Here is a 19,871-nt window from a genome sequence, read left to right on the forward strand (position 1 = left end):
GTGGAGCTAAAATATCTCACGTGGAAAGTGGTCATGCTGTTGGCTCTGGCTTCGGCCAGGCGTGTGTCAGAATTGGCGGCTTTGTCATGTAAAAGCCCTTATCTGATTTTCCATATGGATAGGGCGGAATTGAGGACTCGTCCCCAATTTCTTCCTAAGGTGGTTTCAGCGTTTCATTTGAACTAACCTATTGTGGTGCCTGCGGCTACTCGGGACTTGGAGGATTCCAAGTTGCTGGATGTAGTCAGGGCCCTGAAAATCTATGTTTCCAGGACGGCTAGAGTCAGGAAAACTGACTCGCTATTTATCCTGTACGCACCCAACAAGCTGGGTGCTCCTGCTTCAAAGCAGACTATTGCTCGCTGGATCTGTAGCACAAAGCCCATTCCACAAGGAAGGTGGGCTGTTCTTGGGCGGCTGCCCGAGGGGTCTCGGCTTTGCAACTTTGCCGAGCAGCTACTTGGTCGGGGTCAAACACATTTGCAAGATTCTACAAGTTTGATACCCTGGCTGAAGAGGACCTAGAGTTCGCTCATTCGGTGCTACAGAGTCATCCGCACTCTCCCGCCCGTTTGGGAGCTTTGGTATAATCCCCATGGTCCTTACGGAGTCCCAGCATCCACTTAGGATGTTAGAGAAAATAAGATATTTCTCGTAGTCCGTAGTGGATGCTGGGCGCCCATCCCAAGTGCGGATTGTCTGCAATACTTGTATATAGTTATTGTTTAACTAAAGGGTTATTGTTGAGAGCCATCTGTTGAGAGGCTCCGTTGTATTTCATACTGTTAACTGGGTATAGTATTACGAGTTGTACGGTGTGATTGCTGTCGCTGGTATGAGTCTTACCCGGGATTCAGAATCCTTTCCTTATTGTGTCAGCTCTTCCGGGCACAGTATCCTAACTGAGGTCTGGAGGAGGGTCATAGAGGGAGGAGCCAGTGCACACCAGGTAGTCCTAAAGCTTTCTTTAGTTGTGCCCAGTCTCCTGTGGAGCCGCTATTCCCCATGGTCCTTACAGAGTCCCAGCATCCACTACGGACTACGAGAAATAGATTTACCGGTGAGTAAAATCTTATTATATACTCTGTACTCAGTCACTGTGTGTCTCCTACAGATGGGTTCAGTAACAGAGATACCCCAGAGAGATGTCCCCGTCCTCTGTATTCCCAGGATTGTACAGAGTAGTATCACAGGACCCCACAGGAGGATCAGGTAGGTGGGATTTAGGGTCTCACCCAATATATTACAGTGACTGTCACTATATGATCTGTAGAGAAGCTGTGTGTCTTATACACTGATATTATACTGTTTTCTCCAAATGTCATTATAGTGTTGTGTTTTGTTTTTGTTTTTTTTAGGTAGAACGTCTGTCTGATATTAAAACAGATGAAATAGAGGGAGAAGAGGAAATGTATGTGACTGATATAAAGGCAGAATATATAGAGGGAGAAGAAGAGACGTATGTGACTGATATAAAGGCAGAAGATATAGAGGGAGAAGAAGAGACGTATGTGACTGATATAAAGGCAGAAGATATAGAGGGAGAAGAAGAGACGCATGTGACTGATATAAAGGCAGACGATATAGAGGGAGAAGAAGAGACGTATGTGACTGATATAAAGGCAGAAGATATAGAGGGAGAAGAAGAGACGTATGTGACTGATATAAAGGCAGAAGATATAGAGGGAGAAGAAGAGACGTATGTGAGGGGTGATCAGCAGTGTAAGGAGGAGGAGATCCCTACAGATATCAGCACAGGTGAGTAATAAACAATTATTACAGAAAAGAGTCACATATTCTCCTTGCTCAGTCACTACAGCAATCTCTTATCCTACACCCTCCTTTGTCAGTACAAACTAATGAGGAATATTTATTTTCCCAGTGGGGAAGTCAGGAGCCATCAACCCCTATTATACTCCTGCTCTCCCCTCACATCATGTCACTTTCTGTTACCAGCCCAGAGATCTGACCAGTCTCCTCTCCACACTCTCTGGTGTATCTCATACATCAGGAGACATCAGCCCTTATTATACTCCTGCTCTCCCACTCACATCATGTCACTGTGTGTTACCAGCCCAGAGATCTGACCAGTCTCCTCCCCACACTCTCTGGTGTATCTCATACATCAGGAGCCATCATCCCCTATTATACTCCTGCTCTCCTCCTCACATCATGTTACCAGCCCAGAGATCTGACCAGTCTCCTCCCCACAGTCTCTGGTGTATCTCATACATCAGGAGCCATCAGCCCCTATTATACGCCTGCTCTCCTCTCACATCATGTCACTGTGTGTTACCAGCCCAGAGATCTGACCAGTCTCCTCCCCACACTGTCTGGTGTGTCTCATACATCAGGAGCCATCATCTCCTATTATACTCCTGCTCCCCCCTCACATCATGTCACTGTGTGTTACCAGCCCAGAGATCTGACCAGTCTCCTCCCCACACTCTCTGTTGTATCTAATACATCAGGAGCCTTCAGCCCCTATTATACTCCTGCTCTCCACCTCACATAATGTCACTGTGTGTTACCAGCCCAGAGATCTGACCAGTCTCTTCCCCACACTCTCTGGTGTATCTCATACATCAGGAGCCATCAGCCCCTATTATACTTCTGCTCTCCCCTCACATCATGTCACTGTGTGTTACCAGCCCAGAGATCTGACCAGTCTCCTCCCCACACTCTCTGGTGTATCTCATACATCAGTAGCCATCAGCCCCTATTATTCTAGGCTGGGGATACTGGGATGGTCTTAGTACTATGGGGTATAGATTGGGTCTATTGGAGCCTGGCACTTTAAGAAATCATTAGTGTGTGCTGGCTCCTCCCCTCTATGCCCCTCCTATCAGACTACATTTAGAAAAATGTGCCCAAGGAGCCGGGTGCATTCTCTGGAGCTCCAGAGAGTTTTTTTCAGAATGTATTTTAGTTTTTGTTTTCAGGAAGGACGGGTTGGCACCAGTCTGCCTGCGTCGTGAGACTTAGGGGGGGGACCGGTACCAACCTCTTGAACGGTTAATAGTCCAGATCCCCGCTGACAGGACATAGCTCCTGAAAGGGGTTGTTTCGCTCACCCACAGCGGTGTGCACTCTTCCCCACAGCATGCCGCCACCCCTAATTGAGTGGTGAGTGCTAAACCGGTTCAGATGGCTGCATTAGGGCAGCGGGCACAGTGCTGCTGTTGTCCCTCTATGCAAGCATGATGACACCCAGACGTGACTGAAATCTTTTAGTCTCGCTCCCACCTGCCTGATCTCCAGGCTGAGAGGTCCACCATCATGCTGAATATTTGGAGGAAGCAGAACCTGGATTCTGTCCCTGGGAACCTGTTGGTGCAGGTTTTTTTGATCTTCCCCGACCTCCTGTAAAGAAGGTGGGAGGGGGTTTGGATTTTTTAAATGTTGCGGTCCAAAAGGACTACAGTGTAGGTGTATGATTTCCTAGCTGGGGCTGCTGCGGTGGGAAGAAATGTCTTACCCGCAGTCGCCGTGGAAATCAACGAATCCAATGCGTCCCCAAATAGTGCCTGACCTGTGAATGGCAGGTTCTCCACACTTTTCTTTGATACTGCATCCACAGTCCATTGGCGTAGCCAGAGTCCTCTGCGTGCCGAGACAGCCATGGAAGAAGCAGGCCAATGTCCTTCATTGCCTCCACCATGAAACCTGCAGAATCCTGTATGTGACGTAAAAACAAGTCAATGTCACTCCTATCCATAGAATCTAAGTCCTCTAGTAAGGTGTCTGACCACTTTACTATGGCTTTAGAAATCCACGCACAAGCAATAGTGGGCCTTAAAGCTACGCTTGTAGCAGTGTATAGTGATTTGAGCATAGTCTTAATCTTCCGGTCAGCCGGCTCCTTTATGGCGGTTGAAACAGGGACGGGTAAAATCACCTTTTTAGACAGCCTAGATACAGAAGCATCTACTATAGGTGGATTTTCCCACTTCTTCCTATCCTCTTCAGGGAAAGGGAAAGCAATGAGAATTCTTTTAGGGATCTGGAATTTTTTCTCTGGGTTTTCCCAGGATTTCTCATACGTCCTAGAGGATGCTGGGGACTCCGTAAGGACCATGGGGTATAGACGGGATCCGCAGGAGACATGGGCACACTATAAGACTTTGAATGGGTGTGAACTGGCTCCTCCCCTTATGTCTGGCATGACATGTATACAGTGCACGGACACTGTATACGAACCCCCGCCAGCATGAACCGTTAAAATAACAGCGGGGCTGAAGCGCGCCGAAACGGGGGCGTGGCTTAGCCCTCACAGCACGATACAGCGCCATTCTCTCCAACAGTCCCCGCCAAAAGCTCTGTGTACATAGCAGTGTAAAGGAAGTGGGGCACAGTGATTAGTGCAATATAGAAGTATAGCACTATGTTAGATCATGGCCGTGTAGTCAGTGTGTTGTAGATAAGTGTCTGTGTTTTCCCTGTCAGATACCCACTATAGCTTTTAGTACACGTGTCGACATGTGTGAGGGCTCTGTCGCAGACAGTTATGGGAATATCTCTGTCGGCATTGCCGACTCCTGTGGTACTTGATTGAGTAAATGAAGTGTCAGCAGGTCGGTAGTGGTATTCTTTCACAGAGTAAACACGCTATGGGAGACACAGTAGTATGTGGGTGACCCTGTCGGCACCAACTGTCAATACTGGATGTAAATTAACATGCTGTAACTGCCTTATACCTGTATATATATTTATATGTATATGTATGGTACGGTTTCATGGGCCTGTAGCTCGAGCACAGACATGGTAGTATTGTGGGGGTGTGATATTAAAATTATATATGTATATTTCCCTTGGACCCCTTGGGGTCGCAAGAATGTTATTTTGCCTGGTACTACTCCCTGCTGTCGACGATTACTATGTTTTATGTCGACCATAAGGTTTCCTGGTTAGATCCACAACTGGGGCATTCAGTACATGGACATACACATTCAGAACACATTAATGTCACTAGGGACCCGATGGTTGCGGACAATCCGCTTATATGTATGGTGTATACATATATATATATATATATATATATATATATATATATACAGAACACAGAGAGATATATATATATATGTAGGATATGTGTATTACAATATGTATATTCATATTATGATTTATAATGAATGCTGAAGTAATAGTAATCCTTCTCATGTGCTGGTCGCTCTGTTGATAAAGCTCTAGGTCGGCCGTGGCGAGTTGGTCTCAGATCCTCACAAGGTTTATTCTTTTCCTGCCGCGGATAGAATACTGTAAAAGTCAACTCCTGGTCTGCACGGGGCCCTGTCACAAAGGATCGTATACAGGAAGCTAAGTGATATTTTATTCTATGCTTTGGAGTTATTTGCATTTCATGCGCATGGAGGAGTGTTTGTATTCGGAAAGGCATCCAATAGAATTACCCTATAGAGAGAGAGGGTGTGTCTTATGTTGATTCTTCTCTATAACATGGCGGCAGGCTGCCGTGCGACTGCAGGAGGTGTGGCCGGGGGAATGCTGAGGCAGACTCCGAGAGATACTGGAGTGTTTCCCTGGGACGGTGTACCGCTGTTAGGGGAGGCCTCAGTCAATCTCGGCGGATACCACTGGTAAGTCTAACTTCGTGAGTTAGATTCCCTCACAACGGTTGGTGACGCATTCTGCTTTGGGATGCAGTCATTTTAACCGGTTCGATACCCTTCTTTTTTCCCTTTCTGTGCAGATTGTGGAAGGTGAAAAGGTAAGAGTTCTGCAGCCTTGTTAGGTTCGCAGAAGCGGATGTCGTTTTCTGTTTCTACCACATCCACCGCATGTCACTGGGTCTATCTGGCTGGAGCCCACTCTGGTGGGAACTCGTCTACTACTCTTCAGTCAGTCTGGGAATGGACTTGGACCTGTGAGTTAATAATGGAATCCAAAGGGGGACATCCTGGAGTTTACAGATGATTCCCCTCACTGATTTTTAAAGTAGATCTTACCGATTCCCCTCTGAAAGGGGAGGTAGTACGCGACGCCATACCAGAGTTGCGTCAGGTTCAGGGCATTGTCCTGCTGTCCCTGTTAAAAAAAAAGAAAGAAAACTAAGATTTCTACTTACGAAGTTGAACTACAGGATAGAATCTCTCAGGCCAGGGATCTCCAGCACGTAAAGGTAGAAAAGGGTTTAGATTAATTTTTCTCCGCATTCAGCTTACCTGGGTTGATGTCCAGGATTGTCTTTGCCATTTCACCGGAGTGATGGCAGTATGATGGGTTTCTTTCAGTAGTAGGAGCCATTGTTATTCTGTACTCAGACGCTCTCCGGATTAAGGCGAGGTCAAGAAACAAGTGGTGCAAATCGTTGTTTCTCTCTGACTGTTCTTCAACACAGGGGAAGGCTGTTGTTCCCAATGACGGAGATGTCGGAGGTGGGTATCAGAGTAGATACTGAACGGTTGAAGTTCTGTGTGTTCCTGTGGAAAGAGGTCTGAGGATCCGGAGTCGGATCAGATTTGCAGTGACAAACCATCAATATGTTCCATTGATGAAGAAGATGGGTGCGGCCTAAGAGGCCTTTTTCGGTGAGCAGGTCAAATGCCAGAGTGGTTTTCACGGGGCCAGTTGGAAATGTGGTCCGGATCTCACCTGCACAGGCGTCGGAATATAATCCTAATGGCCAGGATATCGCTCCTGTGGTGTCTGCTCAGTTCTCACCTCCTAGAGGGAGGAAGGTTCAGAATCCAGGATGAGATCCTGGTGTCCATGCATGCAGATCTCCGAGACTGGGGAGCAGCCCTTGCAAGGGAAGTATTTCCAGAGGAAAAGGTCAAGCTGGGAAGTTTGTCTGCAATAAGCTTTCTTGAATTAAGAGCTATTTTCAATGAACATATGCTTCGTGATCTGCCCGTGTTAATTCTGTCGGACGACTTGACAGCAGTGGTGTAAGTAAGCCGCTAGGGCGGAACAAGGAGCAAAGCGGCCCATTCCACTAGGAAGGTGGGCTCTTCTTGGGCGGCTGCCCGAGGCATCTCTGCATTACAGTTGTGCCGAGCTGCTACTTGGTCGGGTTCATACACTTTTGCAAAATTCTACAAGTTTGATACCCTGGCTGATGAGGACCTCGCGTTTGCTCAATCGGTGCTGCAGAGTCATCCGCACTCTCCAGCCCGTTTGGGAGCTTTGGTATAAACCCCATGATCCTTACGGAGTCCCCAGCATCCTTTAGAACGTAAGAGAAAATAAGATTTTAAACCTACCGGTAAATCTATTTCTCCTAGACCGTAGAGGATGCTGGGCGCCCGTCCCAGTGCGGACTATTTCTGCAAGGCTTGTATATAGTTGTTGCTTACATAAGGGTTATGTTACAGTTGGAATCGGTCTTTGACTGATACTGTTTTGTTCATACTGTTAACTGGTTGCGTACATTCCAGGTTATATGGTATGATTGGTGTGGGCTGGTATGAATCTTGCCCTTAGATTAACAAAATCCTTTCCTCATATTGTCCATCTCCCCTGGGCAGTTTCTCTAACTGAGGTCTGGAGGAGGGGCATAGAGGGAGGAGCCAGTGCACACCCATACTAAAACTTCTTTAGAGTGCCCATATCTCCTGCAGAGCCCGTCTATACCCCATGGTCCTTACGGAGTCCCCAGCATCCTCTACGGACTAGGAGAAAAAGATTTACCGGTAGGTTTAAAATCTTATTTTTATATAGTAACAGGGGTGACAGGTGTGGTACATCCCTGCAAAGGCAGATCCAATCTCTTTCTCATCAGACTCTGCTGTCTTCCCTGCACTCTCACTCAGATGTTCACTGCTGCCAGTAGCACACGTATGAGAAGCAGAAGTATGGCGGCAGCTGTATAGATCCTGATATGTAATTCTCTGTATCATACTTACTGTACACACACCATCCTTATTACTATTGAGAGAATAGAGGTAAGACACTGATGATGGGGGTGTAACAGTGGATTATAACCTAGCAGATGATGATGATGATTGCAGGGTATTATATGGTGTATTGCATGTAAAATACCTTGTACCACACCTACTCTACTGTAGCAATATACCTTATATAAAAGGTGAGTAACACTTGTACAGGCTTACCAGCGTATGAGCGCACACATAAAGGAATGCTACCTTACCAATGCTTCCAGGAGTAACGTTAGGAGACATTTCTCTGATCCATCAGCTCATATGACTGATATTATTGTTCATTTAGAATCTCCAATTCATACGATATGTTCCCTATCCATAGTTTTACATTGGTGCTGACATAGGACTTGGCGAGTGACTACATCTCCATTTATACTTCATGGTTAGTTACTAGTACAAGAGAGAGAGATATCTAAGTCTTGTTATCATATTGCATTTGTTATTGTGAGTGTTCTCAGGAGGGTGGACACAATGATACTCTGAGACACAATATTATAAAGCCTTCATTAAAAGTTATGTTTTATTATACACACACATTTACAATTAAGTGCCCCAGAGAGTCGTCTTCTCCTATTGTTTACAAGATTAATATTGTTACAGAAAATGTCACATTTCCATAATGTATTTTATTTCCAGCAGATGGACACACAAGCAGGAATATCTCAGAAGGACATCTAATGTTATCCCCGGATTGTGACATAAAAGATAATGACCGAAGACAGGATTCTCCAGGAGATAACCCCATTACCCCAATTATACATCCAGCTCTATCAGCTGATCCCTCTGATCCTGGGAAATGTTCTCCTGATCACTCTGATATTGGTGTATCTGTTACAGCACTGCCAGTAGATACAGTGTTTCCGTGTTCTATAGATGCCAAATGTTTTACACAGAACACAAAGCTTATTACCCAACAGCCAGCTAAGGCAGGGGAGAGGCCATTTCAATGTTCTGAGTGTGGGAAATGTTTTACATACAAATCAGCTTTTGTTACACATCAGAGAACACACACAGGTGAGAAGCCATTTCCATGTTCTGACTGTGGAAAATGTTTTGCATGGAAATCACAACTTGTTACACATCAGCAAAGTCACACAGGTGAGAAACCATTTCCATGTTCTGAGTGTGGGAAATGTTTTACATGGAAATCACAACTTGTTACACATCAGCAAAGTCACACAGGTGAGAAACCATTTCCATGTTCTGAGTGTGGGAAATGTTTTACATGGAAATCACAACTTGTTACACATCAGCAAAGTCACACAGGTGAGAAGCCATTTCCATGCTCTGAGTGTGGGAAGGGTTTTGTACAGAAATCAGATCTTGTTAAACATCAGAGAAGTCACACAGGTGAGAAGCCTTTTTCTTGCTCTGAGTGTGGGAAATGTTTTACACGGAAATCACAACTTGTTACACATCAGCAAAGTCACACAGGTGAGAATCCATTTCCATGCTCTGAGTGTGGGAAAGGTTTTGCACAGAAATCAGATCTTGTTAAACATCAGCGAAGTCACACAGGTGAGAATCCATTTCCATGCTCTGAGTGTGATAAAGGTTTTGCACACACATCAGCTCTGCTTATACATCACAGAAGTCACACTGGTGAGAAGCCATTTCCATGTTCTGAGTGTGGGAAATGCTTTGCACAAAAATCAGATCTTGTTAAACATCAGAGAAGTCACACAGGTGAGAAGCCTTTTTCTTGCTCTGAGTGTGGGAAATGTTTTACACGGAAATCACAACTTGTTATACATCAGAGAAGTCACACAGATGAGAATCCATTTACATTCCCTGAATGTGGGAAATGTTTTGTACACAAATCAGATCTTATTAGTCACAACAGAAGTCACACAGGTGAGAGTCCAATTACTTGCTCTGAGTGTGGGAAATGTTTTACATGGAAATCACAACTTGTTATACATCAGAGAAGTCACACAGGTGAGAAGCCATTTCCATGTTCTGAGTGTGGGAAATGTTTTGCATACAAATCAGATCTTGTTAAACATCAGAGAAGTCACACAGGTGCAAAGCCATTTTCTTGCTCTGAGTGTGGGAAATGTTTTACACAGAAATTACATCTTGTTAGACATCAGAGAAGTCACACAGGTGAGAATCCATTTCCATGCTCTGAGTGTGGGAAATGTTTTTCACACAAATCAGCTCTTGTTACACATCACAGAAGTCACACAGGTGAGAAGCCTTTTTCTTGCTCAGAGTGTGGGAAATGTTTTACACGGAAATCACAACTTGTTATACATCACAGAAGTCACACAGGTGAGAAGCCATTTCCATGTTCTGAGTGTGGGAAATGTTTTGCACAAAAATCAGATCTTGTTAAACATCAGAGAATTCACACAGGTGAGAAGCCATTTCCATGTTCTGAGTGTGGGAAATGTTTTACACGGAAATCACAACTTGTTACACATCAGAGAAGTCACACAGGTGAGGAACCATTTTAATCTTCTGGAGTATACTTATCACTGCCATGCGTTGTTCTTCAAGGTTCTTATCCTATCTCCTATGCTTTTTGCAATAATAGATGCTACCCTCATCTACCACTGCTATGCAGATCTGTCTTTTGCTCCGGGTACTGAGAACCTAGTACCAATCCTAAATGTCTAGCTGATCCCCAAGTGTGGGTGATGCTAGTTGGCTGTGACTCAGTCCTGGTGAAACAGGTCCTTATGATAGAAGCTCACCAACAAAGGGCAGGGCTACAGCTCAATTTGCGAACCAACCAGGCTTGCGCTTGGGGGTTCAGAGTTACAAAATACTGATATGGGAGTCATTCCGATTTCATTTGTTGCCAATTTTCGCTATGCTGCGATTAGTTGCAAATTGCGCATGCGGAAGGCACGCAGGGCGCATGCGCTTAGTTATTTAACACAGAACTTAGCAGTTTTGCTGTGGCTTCTGCAGCGCTTTTCAGTCGCACTGGTGTTCGGTAAATGATTGACAGGAAAGGGGCGTTTATGGGCGCAAGTCTGCGTTTTTCCGGCGCTTGCAAAAAAACGCAGACGTTTCAGGGAAAAACGCGGGCCGAACGCAGGGCGTGTTTGTGACATCAAACCAGGAACTAAACAGACTGAGCTGATCGCAATTCGTGAGTAGGTCCGCAGCTACTCAGAAACTGCAAAGAATTATTTAGTAGCAATTCTGCTACTCTTTTGTTTGCAATTCTGCTAAGCTAAGATACACTCCCAGAGGGCGGCGGCCTAGCGTGTGCAATGCTGCTAAAAGCAGCTAGCGAGCGAACAACTCGGAATGAGAGCCCATGTGCGGAATCTTGATGTCCTGGGTGGTGGAGTGACACTTAGACATCAGGTATCAGCTACAATCAGTTCCTCATGTGTGGACCATAGCCAAACTCCAGCACTTATTTCCCCTCAGAAGATCTACCTAGTCATACATGTACTTGTATTATCCCACTTTGGGGGTCATTCCGACCTGATCGCTCACTGCAGTTTGTCGCAGCGATCGGGTCGGAACTGCGCTGGCGCATGCCAGTCATCGTTGCCTAGCAATCGGCTCTGAGACAGGGAGGGGGCTGGACGGTGGCCAACGCAGGCGTGGCTGGACCGTTGGGGGTGCGGGCCATGGCGGCAGTGAAGAACAACTCCCGGCCAGCCGCAGGAGCTGCACTGGTTGGGAGTTACTCCAGAAATATAAAAGCATCGCCGCTGTGTAATGCTTTTGTATTTGGTGGGGGAGGCACTGACCTGCAGGGCGGACTAGCCCTGTGCTGGGTGTTTCCCCCGCATGTCAGGGAAGATGATTGTAGCTACGATCAACTCAGATAGCTCATATGTATCGCTCATCTTAAGAGAACTGTCAGATATTAGTGTGCACATATTTATAACACACATTATTCTGCTGAAGGGATCTGTATAGGCAAACGATCTACACTTGGTGATCATATGGTTACTTTATCAGACCCTAATTAAAGGACCACTGATAATTACGGCACCTCTATTAATGTGGAAAGTAATGTCACTCTGAGCTACATATTCGGGTGGAAAGTGAAGAACCTGTTCAGTTATAACAGACCACAGCAGCCAATCTAGCTGCAGAGTGCCGGTCATATACCTGACCCTGAGCGATACATATGGGTGAAAAGTGAACAAATTGATCAGTCATAAAAGATCACAGTAACCGGCTGAATATAACTTAGCCGCAGAGTACCTATTGTATGTCTGACCACAGCCCAACATTTATCTATACACACCCTATACACATATCTATGTGTGACTGATTTTTGGAAATCTAAGTGATTCATAACAAATCAAAGAACATAGAAACAATATATCAGATCCTTCAAGATTGCAACATATGTTCTAGTTATAGAATCCGGGCTCTGTGCCAGAAACACATTTTTTCAAACATTGAAGTGCTAGAAATATTCCTCTAAACATTGAGGCTATTATTTGAACACAATTGTATCCATGTGGAATACAAACGTGGAAGAATATTGATAGATAAAAACAGGGACTTAACAGAACAGACACCAAACAGACGCTCAGTTTTTTTAAATCTATGTTTATTGTCTTTCTCTATAATTCACAGTGTTGTTATACTTTCACATATTTGTTATTTGTGGTTTTAATATTTCGCATATTAGCTACTCAGTAGAATATGCTACAATATAGTGTCAAATCCAAATTTTAACGGAAACAATTAAAAGTTATATTTTAAACTTTGTGAACCCAAGACAGATCCTTTTTCCTTTCCCTTTACTGTGCATTTACAATATGATCTGTGGTAGCACCCCCTTGGAAATATGAGCAATTAATGAGATACGTGAAATAGGGGCCTTTCTCATAATTTCTTTTCCTGTGCAACTGACTTCCCCTCTCCCTCCCACCATTTCCTTCGCTTCCTTCCCCTTTTTTTGTGACAGTGATGTACCCTGCAGACAGTGATGTACCCAGCAGACAGTGATGTACCCTGCAGACAGTGATGTACCCTGCGGACAGTGATGTACCCTGCAGACAGTGATGTACCCTGCAGACAGCGATGTGCCCTGCGGACAGTGATGTACCCTGCGGACAGTGGTGTACCCTGCGGACAGTGATGTACCCTGCAGACAGTGATGTACCCTGCGGACAGTGATGGACCCTGCAGACAGTGATGTACCCTGCAGACAGCGATGTACCCTGCAGACAGCGATGTACCCTGCAGACAGTGATGCACCCTGCAGACAGTGATGTCAGGGTCACTGGCTTTAATCCCTGGCTTGACATCATAGTATTTGTTATTTTCCAGCTGATATTGGTAACAGTCTAAGACAGTGATGGCTAACCTTGACACTCCAGCTGTTGTTGAACTACACATCCCAGCATGCCCTGTATCAGTTTTAGCATGGCAAAATAACAAAACTGTAGCAGGGCATGCTGGGATGTGTAGTTCATCAACAGCTGGAGTGTCAAGGTTAGCCATCACTGGTCTAAAAACATTCTTGGCCATGTGGTGGCTCAGTGAGTTACTTGGAAATGCTTCTACATGGCTAAAGACCCTACACATTCGTCGCTATGCCGCCGAGCTGGCTGCCGAGGAGGAGGTGATTGAGGGAGTGAAGTTTCTTCCCTCCCCCCATCACCCAGCTCCATAGCAGTACATGCTAATATGGACAATCTCATCCATATTGTCCTGCATGCATAAGCAACGGGGCACCAACGATGGACGAGCGTGGGTCCAGGCACTGTTCATCGTTGGTGCCTACACACTAAAAGATATGAACGAGTTCTAGTTCTATTAGTGTGTAGGGCCCTTTAGAGTACCCTAGGCTTGTGGATGATGGTTGTATCCTCAGATGGATGTTGCACTGTGTTTATTATTATTACTGATTTTATTACATTTCAACATTAACTACACAGAATACACCTTGAGAAAAGTCTCTCTGCTGTGTTAATACATGTGCAGGCTACGTAGCCTAATGGTTAAGTGTCCTGCCTACAGTGATGTTCAAATCCTGGGTTCAACCTGGTAGTATTGGTCATTTTCCACCTTATATTGATATTGGTAACAGTCTCAGAACACACCTTGAGAAAAATCTCTCTGCTGTGTAAAAACATGGACAGGCTCCATAGCCTAATGGTTAAGTGTGCTGCCCACAGTGGCATACCCTCCAGACAGTAATGTCAGGATGACTTATTCCAATCCAGTGATTCGATTTGACAGTATTGGTCATTTTCCAAATGATATTGATATTGGTAATATTCTCAGAATACACCTTGAGAAAAGTCTCTCTGCTGTGCAAATTCTTGTGTAGGCTCCATAGCCTAATGGTTAAGTGGCCTTCCCTCAGTGATGTACACCACCATCAGTGATCTCAGAATCACTGGTTTGACCTGTTTATAGTTTTGGTAATTTTCCACCTGATAGTGGTAACAGTCTCAGAATACACCTTGAGAAAAGTCTCCCTGCTGTACAAACACATTGGCAGCCTAATGGTTAAGTGTCCTGTTTGTAGAGATATACCTTGCGGACAGTGATGTCAAGTTCACTGTGTTGAAGTGAAATCAAATATCCTGTATTGTCTCATTAATTGTGCTATGATTCTTGATATTCTAATGTTCCCTTAAACAGTGTCTACTTTTAGTATAGAGTTAATGTGCACAGAGTAATATCCTCCCTCAACCCTTGAGCATCATTTGATTAGGTGTTTTACGTGGCTAGTAGCAAGGCCTTTGTATAGATAATGAGTGCTCAATGACAGTGTATGAGTCTTTGTGGCAGTACAAGAAGGACATATCATGGAATATCTGATGGACCTACACTTTGGACAACAACACGTTATTATGAACAAGAATGACCTTTATGACAACGAAGCCTATTAGAGAACCTAATTGTTATGTATAGGAGATTCAAGATTTATGAACAAGTCTGCCATCTTCTGGATAAGACCACTCTCTTTAATTAGCTAATCTGACCATATTTGGCATTTCATCAACCAATGTATCTCCATGATTTAATCTATATGTACGCCTTGTTTGTAAATAAGCTATGAATAATTGTATAATGTTATGGTATAAATAATGTAAAGTCAGTGTTCTAAAGACACAGGCTCATGGTGAATTTTGTCTTGGTCCACGCTTCTCTGAACAGAATATTGGCCGTGGTTCCCTCTTTGATAATAAATTCTATATGCTGAATATCATCACAATGGAGAACTCTCAATTATTATTATTTATTATAATTCAGCTTTAACATATGGGGGCTCATCTCCGGTTACCTACGACCACCCATGGTTCAGAAAATGCTGCTTTTCAAGACGCAACAGAAAGTGGGGACATCAGCCAGCTGCACACAGAGGTAAATATACCTTTTATTTAAATATTCTGTGTACTCTTAATCTGCTCTGCACCTGCAAAAATCTTCTGTGGTTGCTGGGAAGCTAGCTATAGTGAACTCGGCTGGTTGGTGAGTTCTTGTGATCTATATTCATGCATAATTAAATATTAAATAACAAATTATTATACTTTTAAGTACCACAGTTACTTTCTATTCTCTGTCTAGCATGGCACTGTATGTATTTATATTATAAACAAAGAATTGAGAGAAAGAGAAACTAAGAAGTACCTCTATCCAAACTGATGCAAGTGTGTTATCTGAAAGTAGAAGTACATTGATAAGAAGTTGTGTAAACTTTGTGAATGCTTGAAGGACGGATTCAAGTAATATAGGAGTATACTATCCCCCGAAAGGTGGGGGCGGATAAAGGGGTCACTTGCTAAATATATAACTTATGGTCTTGTCATTCTAAATTATACAGAAGACACTCTAAGAAGTCTCATTGAGATTCTTTGTGGCCACAGAGAACAGTCCAGGCTATACATTGTAACCCTCGGCAACAGACATTGGGGGTCATTCCGAGTTGTTCGCTCGTTGCCTATTTTCGCTATGCTGCGATTTGTTGCTAATTGCACATGCGCAAGGCACGCAGGGCGCATGTGCTTAGTTATTTAACTAAAAACTTAGCAGATTTGCTGTGGATTCTGCGGCGCTTTTCAGTCGCTCTGCTGATCGGTACATGATTGACAGGAAAGGGGCGTTTCTGGTTGGTAACTGAGCGTTTTCCAGGAGTGTGTTAAAAATGCAGGCGTGTCAGGGAAAAACGCAGGAGTGTCTGGAGAAACGGGGGAGTGGCTGGCCGAACGCTGGGCGTGTTTGTGACGTCAAACCAGGAACTAAACGGACTGATCTACTCAGAAACTGCAAAGAATTATTTAGTAGCAGTTCTGCTAATCTTTCATTCGCTATTCTGCTAAGCTAAGATACACTCCTAGAGGACGGCGGCCTAGCGTGTGCAATGCTGCTAAAAGCAGCTAGCGAGCGAACAACTCGGAATGACCCCCATTGTTGTGTAAAGAGAATATATTGTTTTGTTATTGTTGAAAATGGGAAGTGACTCATCTAAGATTATTATGGGAACCACGATTAGTTGTATGATTGATTTTTATGGACAAGTGTGTGTGAAATATGTGACGAAGTTGAATGACATCACCAGGGAAGAGGAAATAAAGGCCCTCATTCCGAGTTGATCGCTCGCAAGGCGAATTTAGCAGAGTTGCTCACGCTAAGCCGCCGCCTACTGGGAGTGTATCTTAGCTTCTTAAAATTGCGAACGATGTATTCGCAATATTGCGATTACAAACTACTTAGCAGTTTCAGAGTAGCTTCTGACTTACTCGGCATCTGCGATCAGTTCAGTGCTTGTCGTTCCTGGTTTGACGTCACAAACACACCAAGCGTTCGCCCAGACACTCCCCCGTTTCTCCGGCCACACCTGCGTTTTTTCCGGAAACGGTAGCGTTTTTATCCACACGCCCCTAAAACGCCGTGTTTCCGCCCAGTAACACCCATTTCCTGTCAATCACACTACGATCGCCGGAGCGAAGAAAAAGCCGTGAGTAAAAATACTATCTTCATAGTAAATTACTTGGCGCAGTCGCAGTGCGAATATTGCGCATGCGTACTAAGCGGAATTTCACTGCGATGCAATGAAAATTACAGAGCAAACGACTCGGAATGACCTCCAAAGTTTCCTGAGATGGGTAGTTTTGAACCCATGATGCTGAAGTGCCTTGAGAGACAGATAAAGAAAATAAATAAAACCAAATGATAGAATAAAGCATTTACAGATTTTAGACTTGTGGAAAAGAAATGTATAACTGGAAAATAAAGACTCAATGATTATAGTAACACTGTAATGGAAATAATAAAACATGTGTTAATGTTACTAATACTCCAGGAAATATTGCTAGGTCAATAAGATCCCTACGAGAACGTCCCAGGTTTGATTATACGATCTTAAATAACACGGGAAAGCAAATAATGTAAATAATTGTGGTAATAATGTAATAAAAAATCCTCCACCATATAATTCCAATTGTGCAAATTCAATGTTAGATCCACCTAATGACATCTCCCATACTGAGGAGAATGTGCTATTCTGCCAGCACATAATCACCCATAACATGACCCCACATGCTATAGAGCGGGCAACCCCGCCGACACATATTAGAGATAATAATGCCATATACATACATTAATGCATCAGTAGTATACTGTAGTACTATGCTTATATTATGCGTCTAGAAATTCCTCAGATGTTACTCATTACTACTGTACTGTGTTATTATCTGAGATATTAGAAGTTTCTGTAACACCGTTACGCAGCAATGGAGAGGTATCTCTAAGACTAGTATTTTCTCTCTCTCACGCTGTAAGTCACGGATGACCTAGTGAAGCTCCTGAGGTGCTGTATGTAGAGGATACAAAGGTCATATTACTTACAGACATCTTGCCTTCAATCAGTGACTGGGAGTTATTTGACTCTTTGAACATATACTTAAAAATGTTTTATTTCAGAAACATATATGTCATAACTTTATATACAAGTTAAATGTTTTATTTTGTTTGTGCAGCATTTTACAGTACAGTATTAAATTACTTACTCTTTTTTAGATTATTTTTACTTTTTTTTTTTAAGATTATTTTTCCTACAAGCATTTGTATGGGTATGTATGTGTATTTATGTAGATGTATATATGTGAATGGAGTTTTCTTTGATTTTTTAAACGTGATCAAAAGCCGTTTCCTGTTATTATATATTTCAAGCATGATATTAACATTACGATTTATTTCCACAGTGTGTAAGACACAAGTAACAGGATGGAAATGTACCAAGATAGATTGTCATAACTGTAATGTTCCTTGGTCTGATAAATGCAGAACTAATAAGTCTGGGGAACCGTCCACAGCACGTAGTACCAGACGCTGTGATAAGGAAAGGTTAAGGGTTACTCCCTATACGCAAGGTTCCTGGAAATGTGAATGTTCTCAGACCAAGTAACGCATGACAATACGTCGTCTAGATTGTAATAGCAAAAAGAAAGAAAGCGACAGGCAAAGTAATCCTACAGAACCACAGCTACAGCCCGTTTATATTGTAAATCCCACAGGAAAGTCACAAAAGTTGGTTCCGTATGGACAAAGTACTAGTATGAAAATCCAGAATATTGCAAAATCAGAATAACAGATAATTGATATATCAAAGTTTATTGTGATAGAATAACAGATTATAATTGATAAAATTACTATGTACTTTGTAAATATACAGGTCGGGGATGCCAGGATATCGGATACTAAGTGATGGAGCCAGTGACTATATTTTCATGCACACATTGCACTGCATATGTTGTAATTCCACATACTAGTCACATATATGATATTGGAAATATCATTGTGGAAGGGAAAATGGATGTGTCTTTGTGATACCCCAGCCGCTGTGTAAATAGATTGTAGCGTAGTTTCTATTTTCCTATCCCCAGGGTCCTTGAGCAGAAAAGACCATGGCACCGATAACACTGCCTTCTTAGAGAGGCAGGAGACAGAAACATCAACAGCTGGGGGTTCTTCCCAATATTTTCTACCCTCTGGTGGGAATGGGAAAGAACGTAAAATCTTTCTAGTAACCTGATATCTTTTATCAGGATTTTTCCAGGCTTGTTTAAAAACCTCATCTAATTCTGGAGAATCGGGGAAGGTGATGCGTTGAAGCAGCCTCTTCTAAAGGGGCTTTTTATTACATCACAGATAGCAAGAATTAGGGGTTCAATACCCTCTGCAGGAGTGGAATCTTCTATATCAGGTTCCAATTCCTCCACCAGAATATCTTCATCATCTGCTAGAACAGCAGGCAGCCCACGCTTAAGTGGCCCTGAACTATGGAGGGAAGGATATCTGTCATCAGCCTTTGCTGCAAGGTCTGCAACAGCCTGTTGCAGTTGTAGTGTTGTTTGCTTATTAGCCTCAAGCTGGGATGACATATCAGCCATCATAGTCTTAATGGCACGAGCCAAGAAGGCTCCTGACCCTCCCCCCTAGTCTCCACACTGACCTGAGAAGACTGACTGCAATGATCACACAATAGGGACCCAGTGGTAGAAGGGGAGAATCTGGTATAACAAACTTTGCATACAGCGTGTTTAACCATACTGACAGAGAACAACACTCACACACAAAACTCACAGACAAGTATAACCAGCATGCCTCACTGCGTGTGTGATGGAGACTCAGATTGAGAGGAGAACAGCACCCCCCCCCCCCCCGCTTGTAGTAACAACTACAAGCTGAAATATATCTATATACCAGTAATCCGGATTGTGTGTCTTTTTAAAGACACTATATTGTGTGCAATAGCGGCTCTCCCCCTGCTAGTACACCCCTGTACCAGTTTCCAGTGTCTCCCGGATCTCTGGAGGAGCTGTGTGTCCTTGAAGCTGCTGCTTATGCAGAGGAAGGTGCCAAAATGCCTCTGGTACCGCTCTGAACATTCGCCCCCTATAATGGTGCTGAAGCCGCTGACAATGTTTATACTGGCCAAGTCTCCCACAGTGTGCAAACCTCACAAATTAGCTAGTTTGTACAATCGCTGCCAGTTCTGCACAGGGGGCTGAAGCGGGTAACCCC

General features: G+C 43.8%; 1 protein-coding gene across 4 annotated transcripts in view; it reads left to right on the forward strand.

The window, feature by feature from the left end:
- LOC135001670 (oocyte zinc finger protein XlCOF6-like) overlaps positions 1–12,591 on the forward strand; it is a 47,022-nt gene extending 34,431 nt beyond the window's left edge. For 3 of the 4 annotated variants that reach the window (XM_063951599.1, XM_063951600.1, XM_063951601.1), the window contains 3 exons: positions 1,115–1,212; positions 1,359–1,758; positions 8,535–12,591. In XM_063951599.1, coding sequence (XP_063807669.1) covers positions 1,410–1,758; positions 8,535–10,357 — 2,172 coding nt within the window. In that variant the 5' untranslated portion in view covers positions 1,115–1,212; positions 1,359–1,409 and the 3' untranslated portion in view covers positions 10,358–12,591. The remainder of the gene's footprint in view (positions 1–1,114; positions 1,213–1,358; positions 1,759–8,534) is intronic. The other variant, XM_063951602.1, reaches the window with a different exon arrangement.
- Positions 12,592–19,871: the final 7,280 nt, after the last annotated feature.

This window comes from Pseudophryne corroboree, unplaced genomic scaffold (assembly GCF_028390025.1).
Source record: "Pseudophryne corroboree isolate aPseCor3 unplaced genomic scaffold, aPseCor3.hap2 scaffold_1663, whole genome shotgun sequence".
Classification (NCBI taxonomy): domain Eukaryota; kingdom Metazoa; phylum Chordata; class Amphibia; order Anura; family Myobatrachidae; genus Pseudophryne; species Pseudophryne corroboree.